We start from the raw sequence: 14,620 nt of genomic DNA on the forward strand, positions 1-14,620 counted from the left end.
CTGTGATGCCTGCACCAGCCCCAGTGTCTCCTGTGATGCCTGCACCAGCCCGTGTCTCCTGTGATGCCTGCACCAACCCCAGTGTCTCCTGTGATGCCTGCACCAGCCCCAGTGTCTCCTGTGATGCCTGCACCAGCACCAGTGTCTCCTGTGATACCTGCACCAGCCCCAGTGTCTCCTGTGATACCTGCACCAGCCCGTGTCTCCTGTGATGCCTGCACCAGCCCCAGTGTCTCCTGTGATGCCTGCACCAGCGCCAGTGTCTCCTGTGATACCTGCACCAGCCCGTGTCTCCTGTGATGCCTGCACCAGCTCCAGTGTCTCCTGTGATACCTGCACCAGCCTCAGTGTCTCCTGCGATACCTGCACCAGCCCGTGTCTCCTGTAATGCCTGCAGCAGCCCCAGTGTCTCCTGTGATACCTGCACCATGCCCAGAGTCTCCTGTGAAACCTACACCAGCCCCAGAGTCTCCTGTGATGCCTACAGCAGCCCCAGAGTCTCCTGTTATACCTCCACCAGCCCCGGTGTCTCCTGTGATACCTGCACCAGCCCCAGTGTCTCCTGTGATACCTGCACCAGCCCGTGCCTCCTGTGATGCCTGTACCAGCCCCAGTGTCTCCTGTGATACCTGCACCATCCCCAGATTCTCCTGTGAAACCTGCACCAGCCTCAGAGTCTCCTGTGATGCCTACAGCAGCCCCAGCGTCTCCTGTGATACCTGCACCAGCCCGTGTCTCTTGTGATGCCTGCACCAGCCTGTGTCTCCTGTGATACGTGCACCAGCCCGTGTCTCCTGTGATGCCTGCACCAGCCCCAGTGTCTCCTGTGATACCTGCACCATCCCCAGAGTCTCCTGTGAAACATACACCAGCCCCAGAGTCTCCTGTGATGCCTACAGCAGTCCCAGCGTCTCCTGTGATATCTCCACCAGCCTCAGTGTCTCTTGTGATACCTGCACCAGCCTCAGTGGCTCCTGTGATACCTGCTCCAGACTGTGTCTCCTGTGATGCCTGCACCAGCCCCAGTGTCTCCTCTGATACCTGCACCATCCCCATAGTCTCCTGTGAAACCAGCCCCAGAGTCTCCTGTGATGCCTACAGCAGCCCCAGCATCTCCTGTGATACCTGCACCAGCCCCAGTGTCTCCTGTTATACCTCCACCAGCCCCAGTGTCTCCTGTGATACCTGCACCAGCCTCAGTGCCTCCTGTGATACCTGCACCAGCCTCAGTGCCTCCTGTGATACCTGCACCAGCCCGTGTCTCCTGTGATGGCTTCACCAGCCCCAGTGTCTCCTGTGATACCTGCACCATCCACAGAGTCTCCTGTGAAACCTGCACCAGCCCCAGAGTCTCCTGTTATACCTCCAACAGCCCCAGTGTCTCCTGTGATACCTGCACCAGCCCCAGTGTCTCCTGTGATACCTGCACCAGCCTCTGTGTCTCCTGTGATACCTGCACCAGCCCGTGCCTCCTGTGATGCCTGTACCAGCCCCAGTGTCTCCTGTGATACCTGCACCATCCCCAGAGTCTCCTGTGAAACCTGCACCAGCCCCAGAGACTCCTGTGATGCCTACAGCAGCCCCAGCGTCTCCTGTGATACCTGCACCAGCCCGTGTCTCCTGTGATGCCTGCACCAGCCCCAGTGTCTCCTGTGATACCTGCACCAGCCTCAGTGTCTCCTGTGATACCTGCACCAGCCCGTGTCTCCTGTGATACCTGCACCAGCCCGTGTCTCCTGTGATGCCTGCACCAGCCCCAGTGTCTCCTGTGATGCCTGCACCAGCTCCAGGGTCTCCTGTGATGCCTGCACCAGCCCCAGCGTCTCCTGTAATGCCTTCACCAGCCACAGTGTCTCCTGTGATGCCTGCACCAGCCCCAGTGTGTTCTGTGATACCTGCAGCAGCCCCAGAGTCTCCTGTAATACCTGCACCAGTCTCGGAGTCTCCTGTGATACCTGCACCAGTCCCGGTGTCTCCTGTGAAACCTGCACCAGCCCCGGTGTCTCCTGTGATACCTGCACCAGCCCCGGTGTCTCCAGTGATACCTGCACCAGTCCCGGTGTCTCCTATGATGCCTGCACCAGCCCCAGTGTCTTCTGTGATGCCTGCACCAGCTCCAGGGTCTCCTGTGATGCCTGCACCAGCCCCAGTGTCTCCTGTGATGCCTGCACCAGCCCTAGTGTCTCCTGTGATGCCTGCACCAGCCCCAGTGTCTCCTGTGATGCCTGCACCAGCCCCAGTGTCTCCTGTGATGCCTGCACCAGCGCCAGTGTCTCCTGTGATGCCTGCACCAGCCCCAGTGTCTCCTGTGATGCCTGCACCAGCCCCAGTGTCTCCTGTGATGCCTGCACCAGCCCCAGTGTCTCCTGTGATGCCTGCACCAGCCCCAGTGTCTCCTGTGATGCCTGCACCAGCCACAGTGTCTCCTGTGATACCTGCACCATCCACAGTGTCTCCTGTGATGCCTGCACCAGCCACAGTGTCTCCTGTGATACCTGCACCAGCCTCAGTGTCTCCTGTGATACCTGCACCAGCCCGTGTCTCCTGTGATGGCTTCACCAGCCCCAGTGTCTCCTGTGACTCCTGCACCATCCCCAGAGTCTCCTGTGAAACCTGCACCAGCCCCGGAGTCTCCTGTGATGCCTACAGCAGCCCCAGCATCTCCTGTGATACCTGCACCAGCCCCAGTGTCTCCTGTTATACCTCCACCAGCCCCAGTGTCTCCAGTGATACCTGCACCAGCCTCAGTGTCTTCTGTGATACCTGCACCAGCCCGTGTCTCCTGTGATGCCTGTACCAGCCCCAGTGTCTCCTGTGATACCTGCACCATCCCCAGAGTCTCCTCTGAAACCTGCACCAGCCACAGTGTCTCCTGTGATGCCTGCACCAGCCACAGTGTCTCCTATGATACCTGCACCAGCCTCAGTGTCTCCTGTGATATCTGCACCAGCCCGTGTCTCCTGTGATGGCTTCACCAGCCCCAGTGTCTCCTGTGACACCTGCACCATCCCCAGAGTCTCCTGTGAAACCTGCACCAGCCCCGGAGTCTCCTGTGATGCCTACACCAGCCCCAGCGTCTCCTGTGATACCTGCACCAGCCCGTGTCTCCTGTGATGCCTGCACCAGTCCCAGTGTCTCCTGTGATACCTGCACCAGCCTCAGTGTCTCCTGTGATACCTGCACCAGCCCGTGTCTCCTGTGATGCCTGCACCAGCCCCAGAATCTCCTGTGCTACCTGCACCAGTCCCGGAGTCTCCTGTGATACCTGCACCAGTCCCGGTGTCTCCTGTGATTTCTGCACCAGTCCCGGTGTCTCCTGTGATTTCTGCACCAGCCCCGGTGTCTCCTGTTATACCTGCACCAGCCCCGGTGTCTCCAGTGATACCTGCACCAGCACCGGTGTCTCCTGTGATGCCTGCACCAGCCCCGGTGTCTCCTGTGATGCCTGCACCAGCTCCAGCGTCTCCTGTGATGCCTGCACCAGCCCCAGTGTCTCCTGTGATGCCTGCACCAGCCCCAGTGTCTCCTGTGATGCCTGCACCAGCCCCAGTGTCTCCTGTGATGCCTGCACCAGCCCCAATGTCTCCTGTGATGCCTGCACCAGCCCCAGTGTCTCCTGTGATGCCTGCACCAGCCCCAGTGTCTCCTGTGATGCCTGCACCAGCCCCAGTGTCTCCTGTGATGCCTGCACCAGCCCCAGTGTCTCCTGTGATGCCTGCACCAGCCCCAGTGTCTCCTGTGATGCCTGCACCAGCCCCAGTGTCTCCTGTGATGCCTGCACCAGCCCGTGTCTCCTGTGATGCCTGCACCAACCCCAGTGTCTCCTGTGATGCCTGCACCAGCCCCAGTGTCTCCTGTGATGCCTGCACCAGCACCAGTGTCTCCTGTGATACCTGCACCAGCCCCAGTGTCTCCTGTGATACCTGCACCAGCCCGTGTCTCCTGTGATGCCTGCACCAGCCCCAGTGTCTCCTGTGATGCCTGCACCAGCGCCAGTGTCTCCTGTGATACCTGCACCAGCCCGTGTCTCCTGTGATGCCTGCACCAGCTCCAGTGTCTCCTGTGATACCTGCACCAGCCTCAGTGTCTCCTGTGATACCTGCACCAGCCCGTGTCTCCTGTAATGCCTGCAGCAGCCCCAGTGTCTCCTGTGATACCTGCACCATGCCCAGAGTCTCCTGTGAAACCTACACCAGCCCCAGAGTCTCCTGTGATGCCTACAGCAGCCCCAGAGTCTCCTGTTATACCTCCACCAGCCCCGGTGTCTCCTGTGATACCTGCACCAGCCCCAGTGTCTCCTGTGATACCTGCACCAGCCCGTGCCTCCTGTGATGCCTGTACCAGCCCCAGTGTCTCCTGTGATACCTGCACCATCCCCAGATTCTCCTGTGAAACCTGCACCAGCCTCAGAGTCTCCTGTGATGCCTACAGCAGCCCCAGCGTCTCCTGTGATACCTGCACCAGCCCGTGTCTCTTGTGATGCCTGCACCAGCCTGTGTCTCCTGTGATACGTGCACCAGCCCGTGTCTCCTGTGATGCCTGCACCAGCCCCAGTGTCTCCTGTGATACCTGCACCATCCCCAGAGTCTCCTGTGAAACATACACCAGCCCCAGAGTCTCCTGTGATGCCTACAGCAGTCCCAGCGTCTCCTGTGATATCTCCACCAGCCTCAGTGTCTCTTGTGATACCTGCACCAGCCTCAGTGGCTCCTGTGATACCTGCTCCAGACTGTGTCTCCTGTGATGCCTGCACCAGCCCCAGTGTCTCCTCTGATACCTGCACCATCCCCATAGTCTCCTGTGAAACCAGCCCCAGAGTCTCCTGTGATGCCTACAGCAGCCCCAGCATCTCCTGTGATACCTGCACCAGCCCCAGTGTCTCCTGTTATACCTCCACCAGCCCCAGTGTCTCCTGTGATACCTGCACCAGCCTCAGTGCCTCCTGTGATACCTGCACCAGCCTCAGTGCCTCCTGTGATACCTGCACCAGCCCGTGTCTCCTGTGATGGCTTCACCAGCCCCAGTGTCTCCTGTGATACCTGCACCATCCACAGAGTCTCCTGTGAAACCTGCACCAGCCCCAGAGTCTCCTGTTATACCTCCAACAGCCCCAGTGTCTCCTGTGATACCTGCACCAGCCCCAGTGTCTCCTGTGATACCTGCACCAGCCTCTGTGTCTCCTGTGATACCTGCACCAGCCCGTGCCTCCTGTGATGCCTGTACCAGCCCCAGTGTCTCCTGTGATACCTGCACCATCCCCAGAGTCTCCTGTGAAACCTGCACCAGCCCCAGAGACTCCTGTGATGCCTACAGCAGCCCCAGCGTCTCCTGTGATACCTGCACCAGCCCGTGTCTCCTGTGATGCCTGCACCAGCCCCAGTGTCTCCTGTGATACCTGCACCAGCCTCAGTGTCTCCTGTGATACCTGCACCAGCCCGTGTCTCCTGTGATACCTGCACCAGCCCGTGTCTCCTGTGATGCCTGCACCAGCCCCAGTGTCTCCTGTGATGCCTGCACCAGCTCCAGGGTCTCCTGTGATGCCTGCACCAGCCCCAGCGTCTCCTGTAATGCCTTCACCAGCCACAGTGTCTCCTGTGATGCCTGCACCAGCCCCAGTGTGTTCTGTGATACCTGCAGCAGCCCCAGAGTCTCCTGTAATACCTGCACCAGTCTCGGAGTCTCCTGTGATACCTGCACCAGTCCCGGTGTCTCCTGTGAAACCTGCACCAGCCCCGGTGTCTCCTGTGATACCTGCACCAGCCCCGGTGTCTCCAGTGATACCTGCACCAGTCCCGGTGTCTCCTATGATGCCTGCACCAGCCCCAGTGTCTTCTGTGATGCCTGCACCAGCTCCAGGGTCTCCTGTGATGCCTGCACCAGCCCCAGTGTCTCCTGTGATGCCTGCACCAGCCCTAGTGTCTCCTGTGATGCCTGCACCAGCCCCAGTGTCTCCTGTGATGCCTGCACCAGCCCCAGTGTCTCCTGTGATGCCTGCACCAGCGCCAGTGTCTCCTGTGATGCCTGCACCAGCCCCAGTGTCTCCTGTGATGCCTGCACCAGCCCCAGTGTCTCCTGTGATGCCTGCACCAGCCCCAGTGTCTCCTGTGATGCCTGCACCAGCCCCAGTGTCTCCTGTGATGCCTGCACCAGCCACAGTGTCTCCTGTGATACCTGCACCATCCACAGTGTCTCCTGTGATGCCTGCACCAGCCACAGTGTCTCCTGTGATACCTGCACCAGCCTCAGTGTCTCCTGTGATACCTGCACCAGCCCGTGTCTCCTGTGATGGCTTCACCAGCCCCAGTGTCTCCTGTGACTCCTGCACCATCCCCAGAGTCTCCTGTGAAACCTGCACCAGCCCCGGAGTCTCCTGTGATGCCTACAGCAGCCCCAGCATCTCCTGTGATACCTGCACCAGCCCCAGTGTCTCCTGTTATACCTCCACCAGCCCCAGTGTCTCCAGTGATACCTGCACCAGCCTCAGTGTCTTCTGTGATACCTGCACCAGCCCGTGTCTCCTGTGATGCCTGTACCAGCCCCAGTGTCTCCTGTGATACCTGCACCATCCCCAGAGTCTCCTCTGAAACCTGCACCAGCCACAGTGTCTCCTGTGATGCCTGCACCAGCCACAGTGTCTCCTATGATACCTGCACCAGCCTCAGTGTCTCCTGTGATATCTGCACCAGCCCGTGTCTCCTGTGATGGCTTCACCAGCCCCAGTGTCTCCTGTGACACCTGCACCATCCCCAGAGTCTCCTGTGAAACCTGCACCAGCCCCGGAGTCTCCTGTGATGCCTACACCAGCCCCAGCGTCTCCTGTGATACCTGCACCAGCCCGTGTCTCCTGTGATGCCTGCACCAGTCCCAGTGTCTCCTGTGATACCTGCACCAGCCTCAGTGTCTCCTGTGATACCTGCACCAGCCCGTGTCTCCTGTGATGCCTGCACCAGCCCCAGTGTCTCCTGTGATGCCTGCACCAGCACCAGTGTCTCCTGTGATACCTGCACCAGCCCCAGTGTCTCCTGTGATACCTGCACCAGCCCGTGTCTCCTGTGATGCCTGCACCAGCCCCAGTGTCTCCTGTGATGCCTGCACCAGCGCCAGTGTCTCCTGTGATACCTGCACCAGCCCGTGTCTCCTGTGATGCCTGCACCAGCTCCAGTGTCTCCTGTGATACCTGCACCAGCCTCAGTGTCTCCTGTGATACCTGCACCAGCCCGTGTCTCCTGTAATGCCTGCAGCAGCCCCAGTGTCTCCTGTGATACCTGCACCATGCCCAGAGTCTCCTGTGAAACCTACACCAGCCCCAGAGTCTCCTGTGATGCCTACAGCAGCCCCAGAGTCTCCTGTTATACCTCCACCAGCCCCGGTGTCTCCTGTGATACCTGCACCAGCCCCAGTGTCTCCTGTGATACCTGCACCAGCCCGTGCCTCCTGTGATGCCTGTACCAGCCCCAGTGTCTCCTGTGATACCTGCACCATCCCCAGATTCTCCTGTGAAACCTGCACCAGCCTCAGAGTCTCCTGTGATGCCTACAGCAGCCCCAGTGTCTCCTGTGATACCTGCACCAGCCCGTGTCTCTTGTGATGCCTGCACCAGCCTGTGTCTCCTGTGATACGTGCACCAGCCCGTGTCTCCTGTGATGCCTGCACCAGCCCCAGTGTCTCCTGTGATACCTGCACCATCCCCAGAGTCTCCTGTGAAACATACACCAGCCCCAGAGTCTCCTGTGATGCCTACAGCAGTCCCAGCGTCTCCTGTGATATCTCCACCAGCCTCAGTGTCTCTTGTGATACCTGCACCAGCCTCAGTGGCTCCTGTGATACCTGCTCCAGACTGTGTCTCCTGTGATGCCTGCACCAGCCCCAGTGTCTCCTCTGATACCTGCACCATCCCCATAGTCTCCTGTGAAACCAGCCCCAGAGTCTCCTGTGATGCCTACAGCAGCCCCAGCATCTCCTGTGATACCTGCACCAGCCCCAGTGTCTCCTGTTATACCTCCACCAGCCCCAGTGTCTCCTGTTATACCTGCACCAGCCTCAGTGCCTCCTGTGATACCTGCACCAGCCTCAGTGCCTCCTGTGATACCTGCACCAGCCCGTGTCTCCTGTGATGGCTTCACCAGCCCCAGTGTCTCCTGTGATACCTGCACCATCCACAGAGTCTCCTGTGAAACCTGCACCAGCCCCAGAGTCTCCTGTTATACCTCCAACAGCCCCAGTGTCTCCTGTGATACCTGCACCAGCCCCAGTGTCTCCTGTGATACCTGCACCAGCCTCTGTGTCTCCTGTGATACCTGCACCAGCCCGTGCCTCCTGTGATGCCTGTACCAGCCCCAGTGTCTCCTGTGATACCTGCACCATCCCCAGAGTCTCCTGTGAAACCTGCACCAGCCCCAGAGACTCCTGTGATGCCTACAGCAGCCCCAGCGTCTCCTGTGATACCTGCACCAGCCCGTGTCTCCTGTGATGCCTGCACCAGCCCCAGTGTCTCCTGTGATACCTGCACCAGCCTCAGTGTCTCCTGTGATACCTGCACCAGCCCGTGTCTCCTGTGATACCTGCACCAGCCCGTGTCTCCTGTGATGCCTGCACCAGCCCCAGTGTCTCCTGTGATGCCTGCACCAGCTCCAGGGTCTCCTGTGATGCCTGCACCAGCCCCAGCGTCTCCTGTAATGCCTTCACCAGCCACAGTGTCTCCTGTGATGCCTGCACCAGCCCCAGTGTGTTCTGTGATACCTGCAGCAGCCCCAGAGTCTCCTGTAATACCTGCACCAGTCTCGGAGTCTCCTGTGATACCTGCACCAGTCCCGGTGTCTCCTGTGAAACCTGCACCAGCCCCGGTGTCTCCTGTGATACCTGCACCAGCCCCGGTGTCTCCAGTGATACCTGCACCAGTCCCGGTGTCTCCTATGATGCCTGCACCAGCCCCAGTGTCTTCTGTGATGCCTGCACCAGCTCCAGGGTCTCCTGTGATGCCTGCACCAGCCCCAGTGTCTCCTGTGATGCCTGCACCAGCCCTAGTGTCTCCTGTGATGCCTGCACCAGCCCCAGTGTCTCCTGTGATGCCTGCACCAGCCCCAGTGTCTCCTGTGATGCCTGCACCAGCGCCAGTGTCTCCTGTGATGCCTGCACCAGCCCCAGTGTCTCCTGTGATGCCTGCACCAGCCCCAGTGTCTCCTGTGATGCCTGCACCAGTCCCAGTGTCTCCTGTGATGCCTGCACCAGCCCCAGTGTCTCCTGTGATGCCTGCACCAGCCACAGTGTCTCCTGTGATACCTGCACCATCCACAGTGTCTCCTGTGATGCCTGCACCAGCCACAGTGTCTCCTGTGATACCTGCACCAGCCTCAGTGTCTCCTGTGATACCTGCACCAGCCCGTGTCTCCTGTGATGGCTTCACCAGCCCCAGTGTCTCCTGTGACTCCTGCACCATCCCCAGAGTCTCCTGTGAAACCTGCACCAGCCCCGGAGTCTCCTGTGATGCCTACAGCAGCCCCAGCATCTCCTGTGATACCTGCACCAGCCCCAGTGTCTCCTGTTATACCTCCACCAGCCCCAGTGTCTCCAGTGATACCTGCACCAGCCTCAGTGTCTTCTGTGATACCTGCACCAGCCCGTGTCTCCTGTGATGCCTGTACCAGCCCCAGTGTCTCCTGTGATACCTGCACCATCCCCAGAGTCTCCTCTGAAACCTGCACCAGCCACAGTGTCTCCTGTGATGCCTGCACCAGCCACAGTGTCTCCTATGATACCTGCACCAGCCTCAGTGTCTCCTGTGATATCTGCACCAGCCCGTGTCTCCTGTGATGGCTTCACCAGCCCCAGTGTCTCCTGTGACACCTGCACCATCCCCAGAGTCTCCTGTGAAACCTGCACCAGCCCCGGAGTCTCCTGTGATGCCTACACCAGCCCCAGCGTCTCCTGTGATACCTGCACCAGCCCGTGTCTCCTGTGATGCCTGCACCAGTCCCAGTGTCTCCTGTGATACCTGCACCAGCCTCAGTGTCTCCTGTGATACCTGCACCAGCCCGTGTCTCCTGTGATGCCTGCACCAGCCCCAGTGTCTCCTGTGATGCCTGCACCAGCTCCAGGGTCTCCTGTGATGCCTGCACCAGCCACAGTGTCTCCTGTGATGCCTGCACCAGCCCCAGTGTCTCCTGTGATGCCTGCACCAGCCACAGTGTCTCCTGTGATACCTGCACCAGCCCGTGTCTCCTGTGATGGCTTCACCAGCCCCAGTGACTCCTGTGATACCTGCACCATCCCCAGAGTCTCCTGTGAAACCTGCACCAGCCCTGGAGTCTCCTGTGATGCCTACAGCAGCCCCAGCATCTCCTGTGATACCTGCACCAGCCCCAGTGTCTCCTGTTATACCTCCACCAGCCCCAGTGTCTCCAGTGATACCTGCATCAGCCTCAGTGTCTTCTGTGATACCTGCACCAGCCCGTGTCTCCTGTGATGCCTGTACCAGCCCCAGTGTCTCCTGTGATACCTGCACCATCCCCAGAGTCTCCTCTGAAACCTGCACCAGCCCCAGAGTCTCCTGTGATGCCTACAGAAGCCCCAGCATCTCCTGTGATACCTGCACCAGCCCGTGTCTCCTGTGATGCCTGCACCAGCCCCAGTGTCTCCTGTGATACCTGCACCAGCCTCAGTGTCTCCTGTGATACCTGCACCAGCCCGTGTCTCCTGTGATGCCTGCACCAGCCCCAGTGTCTCCTGTGATGCCTGCTCCAGCTCCAGGGTCTCCTGTGATGCCTGCACCAGCCACAGTGTCTCCTGTGATGCCTGCACCAGCCACAGTGTCTCCTGTGATGCCTGCACCAGCCCCAGTGTGTCCTGTGATGCCTGCACCAGCCCCAGAATCTCCTGTGCTACCTGCACCAGTCCCGGAGTCTCCTGTGATACCTGCACCAGCCTCAGTGTCTCCTGTGATACCTGCACCAGCCCGTGTCTCCTGTGATGGCTTCACCAGCCCCAGTGTCTCCTGTGATACCTGCACCATCCCCAGAGTCTCCTGTGAAACCTGCACCAGCCCCGGAGTCTCCTGTGATGCCTACAGCAGCCCCAGCATCTCCTGTGATACCTGCACCAGCCCCAGTGTCTCCTGTTATACCTCCACCAGCTCCAGTGTCTCCAGTGATACCTGCACCAGCCTCAGTTTCTTCTGTGATACCTGCACCAGCCGTGTCTCCTGTGATGCCTATACCAGCCCCAGTGTCTCCTGTGATACCTGCACCATCCCCAGAGTCTCCTCTGAAACCTGCACCAGCCCCAGAGTCTCCTGTGATGCCTGCACCAGCCCCAGCATCTCCTGTGATACCTGCACCAGCCCGTGTCTCCTGTGATGCCTGCACCAGCCCCAGTGTCTCCTGTGATACCTGCACCAGCCTCAGTGTCTCCTGTGATACCTGCACCAGCCCGTGTCTCCTGTGATGCCTGCACCAGCCCCAGTGTCTCCTGTGATGCCTGCACCAGCTCCAGGGTCTCCTGTGATGCCTGCACCAGCCCGTGTCTCCTGTGATACCTGCACCAGCCTCAGTGTCTCCTGTGATACCTGCACCAGCCCGTGTCTCCTGTAATGCCTGCAGCAGCCCCAGTGTCTCCTGTGATACCTGCACAATCCCCAGAGTCTCCTGTGAAACCTACACCAGCCCCAGAGTCTCCTGTGATGCCTACAGCAGCCCCAGAGTCTCCTGTTATACCTCCACCAGCCCCGGTGTCTCCTGTGATGCCTGCACCAGCCCCAGTGTCTCCTGTGATACCTGCACCAGCCCGTGCCTCCTGTGATAACTGTACCAGCCCCAGTGTCTCCTGTGATACCTGCACCAGCCTCAGTGTCTCCTGTGATACCTTCACCAGCCCGTGTCTCCTGTGATGCCTGCACCAGCCCCAGTGTCTCCTGTGATGCCTGCACCAGCTCCAGGGTCTCCTGTGATGCCTGCACCAGCCACAGTGTCTCTTGTGATGCCTGCACCAGCCACAGTATCTCCTGTGATGCCTGCACCAGCCCCAGTGTGTCCTGTGATGACTGCACCAGCCCCAGAATCTCCTGTGCTACCTGCACCAGTCCCGGAGTCTCCTGTGATACCTGCACCAGTCCCGGTGTCTCCTGTTATACCTGCACCAGCCCCGGTGTCTCCAGTGATACCTGCACCAGCACCGGTGTCTCCTGTGATGCCTGCACCAGCCCCGGTGTCTCCTGTGATGCCTGCACCAGCTCCAGGGTCTCCTGTGATGCCTGCACCAGCCCCAGTGTCTCCTGTGATGCCTGCACCAGCCCCAGTGTCTCCTGTGATGCCTGCACCAGCCCCAATGTCTCCTGTGATGCCTGCACCAGCCCCAGTGTCTCCTGTGATACCTGCACCAGCCCCAGTGTCTCCTGTGATGCCTGCACCAGCCCCAGTGTCTCCTGTGATGCCTGCACCAGCCCCAGTGTCTCCTGTGATGCCTGCACCAGCCCCAGTGTCTCCTGTGATGCCTGCACCAGCCCCAGTGTCTCCTGTGATGCCTGCACCAGCCCGTGTCTCCTGTGATGCCTGCACCAGCCCCAGTGTCTCCTGTGATGCCTGCACCAGCCCCAGTGTCTCCTGTGATGCCTGCACCAGCGCCAGTGTCTCCTGTGATACCTGCACCAGCCCGTGTCTCCTGTGATGCCTGCACCAGCTCCAGTGTCTACTGTGATACCTGCACCAGCCTCAGTGTCTCCTGTGATACCTGCACCAGCCCGTGTATCCTGTAATGCCTGCAGCAGCCCCAGTGTCTCCTGTGATACCTGCACCATCCCCAGAATCTCCTGTGAAACCTACACCAGCCCCAGAGTCTCCTGTGATGCCTACAGCAGCCCCAGAGTCTCCTGTTATACCTCCACCAGCCCGGTGTCTCCTGTGATACCTGCACCAGCCCCAGTGTCTCCTGTGATACCTGCACCAGCCCGTGCCTCCTGTGATGCCTGTACCAGCCCCAGTGTCTCCTGTGATACCTGCACCATCCCCAGATTCTCCTGTGAAACCTGCACCAGCCCCAGAGTCTCCTGTGATGCCTACAGCAGCCCCAGCGTCTCCTGTGATACCTGCACCAGCCCGTGTCTCTTGTGATGCCTGCACCAGCCTGTGTCTCCTGTGATACGTGCACCAGCCCGTGTCTCCTGTGATGCCTGCACCAGCCCCAGTGTCTCCTGTGATACCTGCACCATCCCCAGAGTCTCCTGTGAAACATACACCAGCCCCAGAGTCTCCTGTGATGCCTACAGCAGTCCCAGCATCTCCTGTGATATCTCCACCAGCCTCAGTGTCTCTTGTGATACCTGCACCAGCCTCAGTGGCTCCTGTGATACCTGCTCCAGCCTGTGTCTCCTGTGATGCCTGCACCAGCTCCAGTGTCTCCTGTGATACCTGCACCATCCCCAGAGTCTCCTGTGAAACCAGCCCCAGAGTCTCCTGTGATGCCTACAGCAGCTCCAGCATCTCCTGTGATACCTGCACCAGCCCCAGTGTCTCCTGTTATACCTCCACCAGCCCCAGTGTCTCCTGTGATACCTGCACCAGCCTCAGTGCCTCCTGTGATACCTGCACCAGCCTCAGTGCCTCCTGTGATACCTGCACCAGCCCGTGTCTCCTGTGATGGCTTCAGCAGCCCCAGTGTCTCCTGTGATACCTGCACCATCCACAGAGTCTCCTGTGAAACCTGCACCAGCCCCAGAGTCTCCTGTTATACCTCCAACAGCCCCAGTGTCTCCTGTGATACCTGCACCAGCCCCAGTGTCTCCTGTGATACCTGCACCAGCCTCTGTGTCTCCTGTGATACCTGCACCAGCCCGTGCCTCCTGTGATGCCTGTACCAGCCCCAGTGTCTCCTGTGATACCTGCACCATCCCCAGAGTCTCCTGTGAAACCTGCACCAGCCCCAGAGACTCCTGTGATGCCTACAGCAGCCCCAGCGTCTCCTGTGATACCTGCACCAGCCCGTGTCTCCTGTGATGCCTGCACCAGCCCCAGTGTCTCCTGTGATATCTGCACCAGCCTCAGTGTCTCCTGTGATACCTGCACCAGCCCGTGTCTCCTGTGATACCTGCACCAGCCCATGTCTCCTGTGATGCCTGCACCAGCCCCAGTGTCTCCTGTGATGCCTGCACCAGCTCCAGGGTCTCCTGTGATGCCTGCACCAGCCCCAGCGTCTCCTGTGATGCCTTCACCAGCCACAGTGTCTCCTGTGATGCCTGCACCAGCCCCAGTGTGTTCTGTGATACCTGCAGCAGCCCCAGAGTCTCCTGTAATACCTGCACCAGTCTCGGAGTCTCCTGTGATACCTGCACCAGTCCCGGTGTCTCCTGTGAAACCTGCACCAGCCCCGGTGTCTCCTGTGATACCTGCACCAGCCCCGGTGTCTCCAGTGATACCTGCACCAGTCCCGGTGTCTCCTATCATGCCTGCACCAGCCCCAGTGTCTTCTGTGATGCCTGCACCAGCTCCAGGGTCTCCTGTGATGCCTGCACCAGCCCCAGTGTCTCCTGTGATGCCTGCACCAGCCCCAGTGTCTCCTGTGATGCCTGCACCAGCCCCAGTGTCTCCTGTGATGCCTGCACCAGCCCCAGTGTCTCCTGTGATGCCTGCACCAG

General features: G+C 59.8%; 1 protein-coding gene across 1 annotated transcript in view; it reads right to left on the reverse strand.

Moving 5' to 3' along the window:
* The window catches only part of LOC141167286 (uncharacterized), an 88,232-nt gene that overhangs the window by 30,634 nt on the left and 42,978 nt on the right, over positions 1-14,620 (reverse strand). Inside the window, 4 exon segments of the mRNA XM_073654715.1 lie at positions 3,216-3,473; positions 6,008-6,058; positions 8,693-9,154; positions 12,036-12,452. Coding sequence (XP_073510816.1) covers positions 3,216-3,473; positions 6,008-6,058; positions 8,693-9,154; positions 12,036-12,452 — 1,188 coding nt within the window.

Source organism: Phyllobates terribilis, unplaced genomic scaffold (assembly GCF_046119375.1).
Source record: "Phyllobates terribilis strain yellow unplaced genomic scaffold, ASM4611937v1 Scaffold_11__3_contigs__length_659146591, whole genome shotgun sequence".
In the NCBI taxonomy this organism is placed as follows: Eukaryota; Metazoa; Chordata; class Amphibia; order Anura; family Dendrobatidae; genus Phyllobates; species Phyllobates terribilis.